Below are 13,447 nucleotides of genomic sequence, written 5' to 3' on the forward strand. Positions count from 1 at the left end.
GGGCTAGCGATATTGCGAGCCCTGTATCTGATTGAGGAATCACTCATCTTTGGAAAAGAGAGTTTATTACAGAGAAATGTCTCTTTCCAAAATAAAAGCTATACTATCCACTTCTTCTGGGCTATATTCTCAGCAGCATAAGGAGAATCCTGTGCTAACAGCTGTCTAAATGACTCGGCTAAAGTTAGTAGCATGCTTGTTGTTTTTGTCTTTGCACTAGGATGATGTCGGTGTAAATGTGCAGTCATATTCGTTGTGTTCCCACTAGTGCTTTCAGGTTAATCTCGTTGAAATGACCTTAACGCCACAACACGGCAAATCTCCGTTAACGAGCTACCGCCGATCGCCCCGTGCATGGGGCTAGACGGCTAACACGTTAACGAGCTAACTGCGCTAACACACTAGCTCCCACCCATGTAATTAAGCATTGCGTGGCACATCCAACATACTGTTTTACTTTAGTCCATGACGCGCTTACCTTCAGGGTCATACGTCACATGAAAACCAAAATAATTCCAAACGCCAGATCTGAATGAGGGTGGGGGAGGTGCCCTGCGCTCTTCCTTCTGACTATGCTGTCTGTGTTGAGCGCTCAGTGGATCTGCGCTCGACAGTGCAGCCTAGGCGGAGTAGTCGAACACAGATTCACTGAGCGCTCAACACAGACAGCATCGTCAGAAGGAAAGTTGATAAAATAAATTACAAATGTTGTATTGTTCGATACATATGCGTACTGAACCGAAAGCACTGTATCGAACGGTTCAATATCGATACGAATATCGTTGCACCCCTAATAAACACCAATCCTATCTTTGCACCTACAGCCTCTTTTCTGCTTTGGTTTTTCGCTTGCACATGTCCTACACTTACTGCTGAGCCTGCACACAAATATTTAAAGATTCTCATCATGGGAAAAACACAAATGTAAATTGTAATCAGATTACTCTGAATTGCATGATTACATGGCGTTACGCCGGCGTTCATCACTTAGAGGACAGTAAAGTTGGTGCCTTGATTTTATTTAAATCCTGACGGCGACTTCCTGCCCCGAGGACGTCGTTTCCATATGAAAAACAGATGCGAGCACCAGACGCCATCGAAGCTGCTGCAGGTCTGTGGTCATGGCGTGCGCCGACTGAAGCCTCTGTGAGTAAAACGGGTTTGGCGAGTATGTCCTGTTTAAATGAAGCCAGGTGTTACAAATAAGAGGGCGTGTAACAGGGCCCTCAGCAGGCTTCCAGAAATTAACCAATCAGAAGCTGGATTCCTGTTACAGCAGCCAAAATAATAAGTACAGCTGCAGTCAACGATGACCGTGCCGACGGGTTAGTGGACAGGGGAGGTTTTACACCAGTGTAGCCAGTAAACTACCAGTGTGCGTGTGTGTGTGCGTGTGTGTGTGTGTGTGTGTGTGTGTGTGTGTGTGTGCGTGTGTGTGTGTGTGTGTGTGTGTGTGCGTGTGTGTGTGCGTGCGCGTGTGTGTGTGTGGAGTAACCCCGACCTGCTGAGTCTGCGCTGCTGTCATCTACACAGATCTATTCGGCCGGCCGTTTAAGCCTCTTAACTTGTTATTGACGAGGAACCAAATGTGTGTTTACATCTGTGTGACAGGACGAGGAAGCGTCTGCTGCTCGGTGAGAGGTCAGTCTGTCACATGACACGGTCATTTACATAACCAGGCCATTCAACTTACCGTTAATAATAATAGAGAGGCAGGTCCATTCTAATGATGAGAGAACTTTTGTCGGCCTGCAGGTGTTTCGTGTGTTTCTACTAACCGTGACGTTATCTTGATGAGTCTAGCGTCCTCGCTTGAGGGGGGCGGAGCTGTTCTGATTGTTTTAAAAACTCTGTTCATGTTTTGCTCTTTTCTCTGTCGTTTTGTGTGAACTTGCTGAAGGAGGAACAATAACGACTTGAATCGTGTTTGAAAAGTGAAACTGAAGCGCATCGAGGGTTTGATGTCGGGGATGTTCTCAAATGTAAGTCGCCGCCTGACGACCACACTAACGTTGAAGCACATTTCTGTCTCCAGCTTTTCAGTGTTAAAGAGGCTGCAGGTCATGTGACCTCTGTGGCACTGTCAGGTTTTCTATAGAAAACGTAAAACATGCCTTTTGTTTGCCGTTTGTCTCCTGGAGGAAATAAAGATCAGCATTGATTAAAAAGTGTTGTTTTTACTGTGTGAGGACAGGAAGCAGGAACCTGCAGGTTTGGATTATAAGTCGTGTTTCAGACGCTTCACTGTTACGCAGTTTATGCTGAAAATGAGGCCGACGGTAAAAACAGATGGGCTGTAACAGCCAGGTGTGACGCCCCTCACCTTTACGCCGCGTCAGCGTGGAGCTGCTGGGTTCCACACATACGTTTCACATATTTGACTGAACGAGGTCCCTGAAACTGACGGAGCTCTCCTCCTGGCATCAAACCCACAGTTGACGTCCATCTTTTATATACAGCCCAGGGGCGGATCTAGAGAAATTTTCTTAGGGTGGCAAAATCAAAGCCTTTTCCCCCCAAACACTCATGCAGGTGGTTACATGTGGTTACATGATTCAAATGCAGTAAGTATGCACGTTTTTCATATAAATATAGTCGATAACTTAATTATTGTCTGTAGCCCACATGATTACACACTTTAGTTACATAAAACATGTGAGTTTTGATGCTATGTACTGTATAGCCTGTATGATAAATAAATATGTAGCCCAATAAGTATAAACTCCAGAAAGCTACACAACATGGGGCGCTTCATTTACAAACACAAGTCTAACTTAAGTTTCACTGTTTTTGTTAGAAAACAGTCACATTGTTGCAGCTTAAATTACACAAAATGTCAGAAATCTGCACCGTCATGAACAAACATGTAAACCTCATTTTTCATGATTTGTTGGATGAACCCACTGAGGTCTGAAATACAACCGGCGATGTGTGACTCCTTTGAGTTTACGTTTGTATTTCACCCTCAGATTGTTTCATTTTATTTTTTCTTTTCAGCTCAACTGAATTTATTTATTTATTTATTTTACTTTCTTTTTATTGTTTTTCTTTAAACATTATAGGGGGGGGGGGTAACAACAAAACAAAACACCAAAACAACAACAACAACAAAAAGATAAATACAACAGGTAGGATAACAAAACAAACCCATGTTGGATCTCCTTGTTTCTACAGTTTGATCATTTCTCATTATCAGTGTGTTGGTCTTTATCCTGTTGGGTTTATGTACTCAGTCCATTTCTCCCACTTTTTATGGTATTGATCTTCCTGAGTCCTTATTCTGTAGGTCAATTCTTCCATAGTTTGTATTTCATCTATAATTTTGATCCATTCGTCCTGTGATGGTGGGTCTATCTTGTTCCATTTTCTTGTAATTGCCTTTTTACAGGCAAAAATCAACTAAATTCAGCTCAACTGACTTTAGTTGTTTTTTTACTGTAAAAAAAACACAGACATGTTGGGTAAATGTTTATAACTTGAAATGCAAATATAAAACGTACATTTTATAAACATAAACAACTATCCATCCATTCGCTTCCGCTTATCCTTTTCAGGGTCGCGGGGGGCGCTGGAGCCTATCCCAGCGAGAGGCGGGGTACACCCTGGACAGGTCGCCAGTCTGTCGCAGGGCCGACACACAGGGACAAACAACCATTCACACTCACATTCACACCTAGTGACAATTTGGATTATCCAATTAACCTATCCCCACAAGCTGCATGTCTTTGGACGGTGGGAGGAAGCCGGAGTACCCGGAGAGAACCCACGCAAACACGGGGAGAACATGCAAACTCCACACAGAAAGACCCCGGCCTGATGTTGGAATTGAACTCAGGACCTTCTTGCTGTGCGGCAACAGTGCTAACCACCGCGCCACCGTGCTGCCCATAAACAACTATTTATCTAAAAATGCAGCCAATACACCGTTTGTTTCATTTTCTACAACCATTTAAAAATCTTACTAAAACTAAAATGAGAGAACAATCAGGTGTGGCAATAAGATGCCCCACAAATGATGTGTGCCAGTAAAAAACAAGTTTGTCCAACAAAAGACAGAAGAGCACAGGGACAAACCTGCAGGCCCGACAACAGCAGGTGTATCACTCCGCTGGTTTTCTACTTAGTGACAGTGTTTACGTTGCAAATGTGCCTCTGACAGTCATTAGTGCCCTCACTGACACACTAAACAAAACGACTACACAACAGAACGACTACACAACACACTAAACGTCACAAATCTGCCACATCTAAACTCTCTCTCTCGCTCTGTCTCGCTCGCCCTGTTACCGTCACTCCCCAAACTTTTCCCTCTTCCTAAACAACCAAATCCCACATGTTGACTTTTTTTTAATTGGTCGACATGGTGCATTTTTCCACCAATAAGAAAGAGGTGGCTTTTTTCCTTTCTTTCCTGTTTTCGTGCTGTCCTTACAAAACGCTTAAAACACACACGTGACGACAGTATTTAGAACGAAGCGTGGCTGATATATATATGATCATAACTCTGGATTTACTGGCCTGTAATTAAAATTTAAAAACTTTGAAGTCCGAACTTTCAATGTGGCTGAAACAGAGACTCAGCGTGGCTGCAGCTTGTTGCTGTGTCAGCTCACATCAGTCATGTGATCTGGAGGTGCAGCGTGTCCGTGGACCACAGAGGGTTAATAACACTCACCTTCCTTCCATTTCCACAGTGTAACATCCACCCACCTGTGTAAAATCCAAAATTCCCATGGTGTTGTTCAAAATGTGCTCTGGCACGATCATGAGCATCGCTTGCTGCTGAAAACAAGAAAAAAGCCGGTCCTGCTATGGGCTGAACCATTTGTTACTGGTGCAGGGGGGACACTATGCAATATATTCAGTTTTAGCATTTATATTCACTGCTGACTGTAACTACGCTCAAACTGTTAATGCTGTCTTATTTTAATAAACAACACTGTCATATGCAAAACTGGGGTGGCAAGGGATCATTTTAGGGTGGCACTTGCCACCCCATGCCACCCTTCTAGATCCGCCCCTGATACAGTCTCAGGTTTGACTTGACTGGAACTCCACGGGTGGGCGGAGGGATACAAACCTGGGGTTTAAAGACAGGAATGAGTTGCGCGGTTTTTTCACGGAGAGAAAAAGGTGCGAGAGCTGCTGTACCTGCGCGGGTGTCACACAAGTAACGTGCGGTGTGGTTTGGTTTCTTTTCCTCGGCTGAAAATATGAAGAAAGCGCATCTTTACGGAGCTTAGCAGCACCTGTGCAGGTGTACCCGGCAAGTAAGTTTAGCTTTAGCAAGTTTCCAAACATTCATGAAGTCTTTGACTGAAGGGTTGACAGCTCTGCTCAGGTGTTTGCAGTTTCTGTGGAGCGCGCTCAGGTGCGGAGTCTCGGGCCGGTGTTCCAGATCTACTGGCGTTTAGATCAACCGGCGTTGTGATTTCCAGCATTTAAACTGCTGCGAAGCTCGAAACATTTCAAACATAGGCTGAATGCTTCCTCTTGAGAATGACATCATGTCGATAAACAGCATTCCTGTCTCAAAGTAGTAGGCCAAAGTAGGCCGTGACTTTATAGATCCTTTATTTGTCCTGTTGAAGTCTGGCTGACATTAAAATGTATTTCTGAGAGTCACAGCAGGTCCGCGGACAGATTTTACACGGATCGGTTATGAAGGTGGTTTGAAAACAGAAGCTCGTTGCTCCACAGACTTTAGTGAGCTTATTTACTGTGTAAGTAAAGACGGACGGGCAGCACACTTGCGAGCGCTCGGCGTGTCCCGGTGGGTGTGCGAGACGCATCCACAGCTTTAGTCCCACAGGAACATCACAGCTGGGATGTGAACACGAGCATGTCCTGAAGTTTCCTCCCGTTTGTCTCAAACAGGGAAACGAAGCACGATGAAGCGCGCGGCCCGCCGGGGAAGTAAGTTTCTTTCTGTCTTCACCTGCGCGCGCGTGTGTCTGTGCGCGCGCGCGCGCGCGCTTCTGACGCTCCTCGTTGATTTGCTTCGTCCTTCACTCTTTGGCTGTGTCCCAATTCAGGGTCTGCGGCCTTAACGGTCCACCAGGGCCGCGTACTCAAAGACCGCTAAGGCCGGAAGTGCGAGGCTTGTGAAATGGGCGGTCTAGCCTCCGTTGCGCTGCCCAGGTTGCCTAGCAACCATGATAATACTAACAGCTGGAAACGTGTCATACAGCTGTGTTTGACAGAGATGAAGGAGAAAATCTTTTGTTCATTTGTTTGTTTCTACATGAGCTTTGATCATTCTCTGTGAGATTAAGCTCAGCTATTGGACGGCGTATATTTTAAAGTAAAGGCTTTAAAACCAAGTTAGTGCAAACGTCACTAATGTCACATGACTTTGCCGACATGTGGCCAACAGTAATGTTTAATGTTCTTCGTTAGTAAAAATTTCCACATAAATAAGTGACGTCATATTCAGTACTTAAAGTTTACTCTTCGGCCGCCCCTCATCCGCCGTTTTTTTTTCGGCAAAATTATCCACACCCACCGCCACGCTATGCATTCTGGGATATTGTCAAAGGAGCTTGGAAAGAAAAGCGTCTGGACTTCTTTAAGTTGCTTGAAGACGTTTCACCTCTCATCCGAGAAGCTTCTTCAGTTCTAAGGTCAAATGGTGGAGAGTCCCAGATATAAACCTAGTGGGAGTTTCCCCCCACAGAGGGACAAAAGGACTGTCCATCTGCATCTAAAGGTCAAAGGTCACTCTTTGAGGATGCCAATGTTCACATTTTGGACAGAGAGGACAGATGGTTTGAAAGAGGAGTGAAAGAAGCCATCTATGTCCACTGTGAGCGACCATCTTTGAACAGAGGCGGGGTTTACGACACCAACTCTCTGCCATCTATAATCCAGTTTTGAGATCCTCCCCAGACGCCTTAACGCCCACTCACATCCTGGGCCATCTGACCTCAGGAATTCGCATGATAAGGTGGGGCCAGGTTTCACAATGAACACACCCGAAACTCTGGCTGATTGGGACCCACACCCAGTTTCACACCTTGGTCCTTTTGTCCCTCTGTGGGGGGAAACTCCCACTAGGTTTATATCTGGGACTCTCCACCATGTGACCTTAGAACTGAAGAAGCTTCTCGGATGAGAGGTGAAACGTCTTCAAGCAACTTAAAGAAGTCCAGACGCTTTTCTTTGCAAGCTCCTTTGACTACGATGACCTGGATGACTGAGAACCTTCACAGACATGTTCTGGGATATATTGGGCCATGAAGTCTACACCGCCACATCCTTAAAATTCAGGGAAATGAAGGACTCATTTGAGGGCCGCATTTCGAGCAGCCTTTGAATTGGGACAGCCTTCGTGGCGTCGCGGTGACGTAATCGGCCTTAAAATGCGGCCTTTAAGGCTGCAGACCCTGGATTGGGATACAGCCTTTATCTTCTTCCTGTTTGTCTGAGTCTTCCTCCATACTGATGTTCCTCCCACTGCACGGAAGCTCGTTTCTGCCTCAACGTCAAATTTTGAGAGAAGCCAAAATGTTAAATGTTTAGTGTGTAAAATCTCGCCTCGAGCTGTCAGTAGATTGCAGACGGCAAATTTGAGATAATCACCGGAAATTCGACTTAACAGCCGAATATTGTCCGACATGTCAGCTTCTGAAACTTGTAAGATCGTCACCTAAAGGCTGCGTGTAGGGCAGAAACAGTTTTTATCTTTCATTGGCAGAAACGAGCTTCAGGCAGACTTCAGGTTGACGGGCTTTCACACGTGTGCGGCTGCTATGTTTCCTAATATTTCAGGGGCACCACCCTTAAACAAAGCTCTGTTTTAGCCACAGTTGACTTCGGGTGATCGCTCTTCAGCACAGCAGGCAGATGTTTCCTGTAGTGAGAGCACATCTGTGAGAAAGAACACCGGTGTTCAGCTCACCTTTGTGTGTGCAGGGCAGCTCACCTGCGCACAAAGAAATGCAGACGACGAACATCTTAACCAAGATAATCTGAGCAAATATTTGATTGCGTTTAATTTACAAAGCAATAATTGACAACAAAGCGCGTGGGCCTGTGTCCGGCTCACTTTAATGTGATTTAAACATTTAAAACTGAAACATTCATGTTTCCCGTGGCTGTAATAAACCAGCCGCAGTCACCGGTTTGCCTTCTTTCCATTTATTTGAAGTCGTTCTTATCATTTATTGACTTTCATGGTTTGGTTGTTGATTTTATTTACTTCTAAAAAAACTGGAAACATTTTCCAAAACAATCCAAATGGTTTGACAAAGAGAAACGTTAAAGGTAAAAGCGAGTGTGTGAGGATGTCAGACGTGTTTCTCATGCCTGTGATGCGTGAAACTGTCCTGCAGCTGTGCGACCGCCTCACACAGCGTGCTAACGACACTGTGTGCCTCCCTCAGGCGTCGTGCTGTGGCTGATGGCGGTCGCGTGTGTGATCGTTGTCGTCGTCTACCTGCAGCAGTCCAACGTCTCGTCTGAAGGTGAGAGTGCATGAAGCACGACACGGATCTACTGACTGTAGCGCCGAGGACGGTCGCACCTTCAGCTGCGCTCTCAGGCCGGATGTTTCAGATTCGTATTAAAGCGAAGAAAAACCTGTTTCTGTAAATCTAATGAGTGTCGTTTTGTTTCTGTCCTCGCAGGTGGTTGGCATAAATTACCCAAGCTCATCAATTTCTTCCCTCGCGAAGCCAAAATATCCAGCAAGCGTTCAGGTCAGAGGTCACTCGAGCTGATTGGGGGGCGTCAGCTGACCCAGAGGAGGAGGTGGAGGATAATAATGAGTCTTTTTCTGTCCTCCCTTCAGCTGGTGTATGTGGTACTCCAAGAGAGTGTCCTGCACATGAGATCAGTTTCTACATCCACAGCGGAGCCGCCAACGTCGTCCCCGCGGCCATCTGCGTCCAAAACAAACTGTAGGCGCCGCCTCCTTTCCTCAGCGCGTCTCTCTGGCGTCCTGTCAGACCTTTCTTTGTGCTAACGTGCAGACTGTGCCTCTCCTCAGGGTTCTGGGAACTGCGCTGAACAACGCTGGAGGAGGAATAAACATCGTTATCCTAAACGGTGAGTGTGCTTCCTGTGCAAAGGGCTTCATCTGGCGCTTTGTGCACAGTGCAGCCTCACCGCTCCCACAGCTGCTGATTGATCGAGACGGCTCCTTTTCTTTCGGTTTCTGGTGTTTCGTTTTTCTCTTTTCACTGCTTTATTCTTATTTCTAAACCTTTACTTTTTTAAGAATTAGTCTTAAGATTTTCTTTGGAAACGCATTCAATCATCAAATGAATGGGCGGAGCTTCTCTCCTGGTGTTCTGCTGTGATCCCGTGTGAGGTGATACCTTTGTTTTTCTCTGGCAGGTAAAACGGGAGAAGTCCTGAAGACGGATCACTATGACACGTACAGCGGAGGTGAGTGAAGACGACCCGAGCTGACTCGTGTCAGTGGTTGGAGGCGGAGCTTTTATCATGTTTGTGTTGCAGATGTGAAACCGTTCATTGAGCTACTGAAGAGCATCGAGACGGGCTCCATCGTTATAATGGCGTCCTACGACGAAGCCTCAACAAAGTAAGAGTCTCCTCCTCTGATCGCTCCTGACGGGAGCTCGGACTCTCCTCTGGGTTCTTGTTCTTGCACAGTAATCGAGGACCAAATGCAGCGCGGATGCTGCATCTTGTTCCGTGTTCGTCTGTTTTATAAAACGGGACAGAGCTTTTCCAGGCAGGGGTGGAGTTTGTGTTTCTGAGGCTTTGTCTCAGCTGTCAGCTCAGTCTCTGTGTTGTCTTCATATTGAGGTGAAAGGCGCTGCCTCCACCCGTGTTGAAGCTGTTAACGCACTGCTCCACCCTCTGTGTGTTTCTGCAGGTTAAACGACGAGCTCAAGAATCTGATTGCTGAACTGGGAAGCTCCCACATCCACTCGCTGGGATACAGGGACAACTGGGTGTTTATTGGTGGCAAAGGAGTAACGGGGAAGAGCACCTTTGAGAAGGTAGATTAGTCTGAAGGCATCGAGCCTGCTCTGGCTTCATCGTGGAAATGTGTGCACTCGTGCATGTAAAGCATTAAATGCTCACGTGGGATCAGGGTCCTGACGCAGGTGTGATCCCTGAGGGAGCAGGTATCAGGTTTCCCCTGATAGTGGAGGGGTGGCCCAAATGCTGGCTGAGTCCTGACCAATCACAACCATCCTGAACTGATCTCCACTTCTTCTTTTTTTGTTAAAGTGTCTGAGCTCTTAGCCAGCCTTTAGGAGGAGATGTGCTCTATAGCAGCAACAACGAGACAAACCAGGCTCAGCCTGAGCACACGTGTCAGACGTGAAAGGCTCTGTAGAAGCCGAGGAGAGCGCCGTGCCGCCTCTAACCTTGCTCAGCATGTCAGAGACCGCTCTCTTCACCTCCTCGCTCTCTCTCTTCCAGCACATGAAGAGCGACTCGGCAACCAACAAATACGACGGCTGGCCCGAGATGATCGGGCTGGAGGGCTGCGTCCCCAAATACCTGGAGTGACGGGCGAGGCTGCGGACGCACGGCCGGTGATTTGGAGACTGATCTGGGACCAGCAAGTCGTGCAAACCAAATCCAGGTGAACCCACCTGCTCTGTGTCTTGTCTGCGTGAGGCTTTCAGGGAAGCTGGACTCTGTCTCCGTCTGCTGTCTGAAGCCAGGTGAGCTGTGCAGTAAGACCTCCTGAAGGTTTCTGACATCCAGCCTCTCCTGAAGCGCTGCAGGCACCATCACCGGAACCAGAGTCTCCAGGTTTTATCTTCGAGTCCTCCCAGAGCAGCTCGGCCGCACCTTCCAGTTTGTTTCTTCGTTAATGTTTTAAGTGTTGCTTTGATTTCTTAAGAATGACAGACTCTGACAGAGACGATGACATCAACCAGCCAGGATCACACACAGGTCTGGGGATGTTTCTGGACTTTTTTGAATGTGCATATTTTTATTGTGTCCTTTCTTGAGTTTAAGGTTATTACAAAGTGAATTAGTTGCCGGGCTGTGTGTCTGCACGTGTGGTTGTTGGTTTGTTTACATTAAAAATGAAAGGAAGCCGAATGAAGAAGATGCTGATGCTTTGACTCCGGAGGAAGACAACGATTTTGAGGCTAGATGAAGGTTACCTGGTTCTGCCTGAAGCTTCTTCCTGTTTAAAGGGAGTTTTTCCTTCCTTCTGTCACCAAGTGCTTGCTCACAGGGCGCTGTCTGATTGTTGGGTTTCTGTTTTATTGTAGGATCTTTACTGCACAATAAAATGTGTTTGAGGCCGCTGCTGTGGGTTTGTACTATATGAATAAAGTTGACTTGAACTGAAGAACAAACTCAGACTCTTTCACGCTGCTGCCTCGGCAAACAGAGAATTTGACACTTCCTTGAGTCACATCCTGCAGCAGCAGACTCATTGTTCATTGTTTCTCTTTGTGAGTAAATGTGACTCGGGGACAAACATGACGGCAGCAACCTGTAAAAAGGTGAGTGAAGCTGAGCACAGTCATCAGAGCGTCCTGTCCTCACACGTGGACGACAGGTTTCATTTTGAGGATGGAAGCAGGAGAAAAAGCATCAGGATCAAGCACCTCATTTTCTGCTTTGTTTCATTTCGGGAAACCATAGAATAGCACTTTGTGCGTACAACAGAATTATGGATGCAAACACAATAAACGTGTGTGGTGTTTGTTAACAGTCTGAAGAAGCTGTTTGTCCCCAGTTTGTCTTTTCTGCATGAAATAATGGAGGAAATCATTTTATTACTGCACAGAATAAAGATCCACTCCAGGTGATGGTTTAAATATTCAGGAGCATAAAGCAGCGAGGCAGTGCCCGCCTACCTGCCGGCTCGACGCACCTGCAGACGTGATTTATGCTTCAGTTGTGTTTTATGTTTGCATGACAGTTGGAGTGTGAAAAGTTGACGGTTCAGTGTGATCGCCATCCTTTGTTTAACCTCTGTGGGCAAAGGGTGAAAGACATATGTGAACAGCTCGGGTGTGTTTCAGTGAGAGGAACTGTGTTTATATTGGAGGTATGGAAGGGTGGTGCAGGACAGATGGATTGAAGCTCTGAGCCCCCTCCTGTTTGAGACGGGTGAGGTCAGGCAGGCGTAGGAGAGCCTGTGTGGGTGGAGGCGTGCTCTGAAGAGAAGAGGAATGAAAGACGTGTGTGTGAATGAGAAAGAGACGGGGGGAGGGGTTAACATGAAAGGAGCAGAAGAGTTTAAATATCTCGGGTCAACCATCCGAGGAGAGCTGAGGAAGGCTGCACAGGATGGAGATATTAGAGCAGGGGTGTCAAAGTGAAATGAGCTGTGGGCTGCTGTCGTCTCATTGGACGGCCACTTTAGTGTGCAAGTAGTACAAAACAAGAAAACCAGAAATATTTTCTAAAATGTTTTGTTTAAATTTCAAATATTGTATAAGACAAAACCGCAAACGTGAATTCAGATTTATTTTTCCTCACTCTTAACTAACTGAAGCCTTTTGTTGAACCACCAAATAAACACATGAGTTTGAGACTCTGTCACTGAACTAACAGCATGTTCGTGCTCTCTGCTCATTTTGCCTTCATATTCAATCATTTTTGGCTTTTTAAAAAACTCATTTTAACATTTCACTCAACAACAAACAAATCCTCCCTAACAAAAAAACCAAACTGCATTATGTTTCTTCATGTCAGTATACGGGCTGTGACTTTGAAACCCCTGTATTAGACAGAATGATGACGATCGAGCTGGCAGGCAGGAGGAAAAGAGAAAGACCTCAGAGAAGGTTCATGGATATAGTGACGGAGGAGGATGCTGGAACAGGAGGAGATGGTCCTCTGAGAAAACTAAAGGGAGCAGCTGAAAGCAAAAGAAGAAAAAGATTTTTCTCTGTGATTGTGCAGATTTTAGAAACATTAAAAAAATGTGGTTTGACTGACGACCCACTACATGGTTCCACTCACACCCAAGTTTGGAGGAGGGGTTCTTGTTGTGTTTGGGCGCGATATGCTCAGTTGATGTATGGAGGTGAATAAAGTTGGAGTGAAAAACTGGAGCTCCCGTGTCGTGTGTCCCAAGCCTCCATAGTGGCATGAAATGTAAATATTCAAATAAATTACATCAACATTATGCTGAAAGACAATAATTAACTAAGTGCACTTAGTTTAAAGGAAAAGTCGTATATGGGCGGTTATTTTGTTTATAACTTCCGATTAATGTCATTTAATTCCACTCTGAAGGGCAAAAGAGACTAAAAATTAACGGAACAAAGGAGGGGGAACAAAAGCAAGATACTGTTTCCACCCGAACACTTTTCTAAAGCACAGTCAAAATCATTCTTTCTGATTGGCTGGTCGAGCTGCAAAGAAGCGTAAAGGCTAAGATGTGAAGATCTGATTGGCTGTCCATCCGCCACAAACCGAGAGGACGACAAATTTGATTGGCCGAAGGAGTTCGTAAAGTTCTAATGGCGGATTCTCGCTGAAAATG

General features: G+C 45.9%; 2 protein-coding genes and 1 long non-coding RNA gene across 5 annotated transcripts in view; 2 read left to right on the plus strand and 1 right to left on the minus strand.

The window, feature by feature from the left end:
* The first annotated feature begins 1,883 nt into the window (after positions 1–1,883).
* Positions 1,884–11,300, plus strand: LOC113025018 (protein FAM3C-like). 3 transcript variants are annotated; one of them, XM_080303323.1, is made up of 10 exons: positions 1,884–1,982; positions 5,878–5,916; positions 8,385–8,465; positions 8,628–8,699; positions 8,792–8,900; positions 8,990–9,048; positions 9,340–9,390; positions 9,463–9,547; positions 9,845–9,971; positions 10,402–11,300. In XM_080303323.1, the coding sequence occupies exons 2-10, from the start codon at positions 5,892–5,894 to the stop codon at positions 10,489–10,491; spliced, it is 699 nt and encodes a 232-aa protein (XP_080159449.1). In that variant the 5' UTR covers positions 1,884–1,982; positions 5,878–5,891; the 3' UTR covers positions 10,492–11,300. The 3 variants fall into 3 exon arrangements, with proteins under 3 accessions (XP_080159449.1, XP_080159448.1, XP_080159450.1); XM_080303322.1 differs by lacking the exon at positions 1,884–1,982 and adding an exon at positions 5,062–5,270; XM_080303324.1 differs by lacking the exons at positions 1,884–1,982; positions 5,878–5,916 and adding an exon at positions 5,114–5,270.
* LOC145429632 (uncharacterized) lies at positions 3,008–4,834 on the minus strand. The gene is made up of 2 exons (XR_013909892.1): positions 4,711–4,834; positions 3,008–3,435 (listed from the first exon to the last, which is right to left on the minus strand). It is a non-coding gene; the product is annotated as an uncharacterized LOC145429632 (long non-coding RNA).
* A 2,078-nt stretch (positions 11,301–13,378) lies between the features above and the next one.
* The window catches only part of actr6 (actin related protein 6), an 8,092-nt gene continuing 8,023 nt past the window's right edge, over positions 13,379–13,447 (plus strand). The window contains exon 1 of the mRNA XM_026172363.2: positions 13,379–13,447. This exon is cut by the window's right edge and continues 149 nt beyond it. The gene's annotated coding sequence lies outside the window, so the exon portion shown is untranslated.

Source organism: Astatotilapia calliptera, chromosome 7 (genome assembly GCF_964374335.1).
Source record: "Astatotilapia calliptera chromosome 7, fAstCal68.1, whole genome shotgun sequence".
In the NCBI taxonomy this organism is placed as follows: domain Eukaryota; kingdom Metazoa; phylum Chordata; class Actinopteri; order Cichliformes; family Cichlidae; genus Astatotilapia; species Astatotilapia calliptera.

Excerpts from the sequence above, each read along its gene's own strand:
- LOC113025018 (XM_080303323.1), top strand. The coding sequence starts at position 5,892 with ATGAAGCGCGCGGCCCGCCGGGGAA. Across the intron at positions 5,917-8,384 it reads GCGCGCGGCCCGCCGGGGAA|GCGTCGTGCTGTGGCTGATG; the intron begins GTAAGTTTCTTT and ends TGCCTCCCTCAG. Across the intron at positions 9,548-9,844 it reads TACGACGAAGCCTCAACAAA|GTTAAACGACGAGCTCAAGA; the intron begins GTAAGAGTCTCC and ends GTGTTTCTGCAG.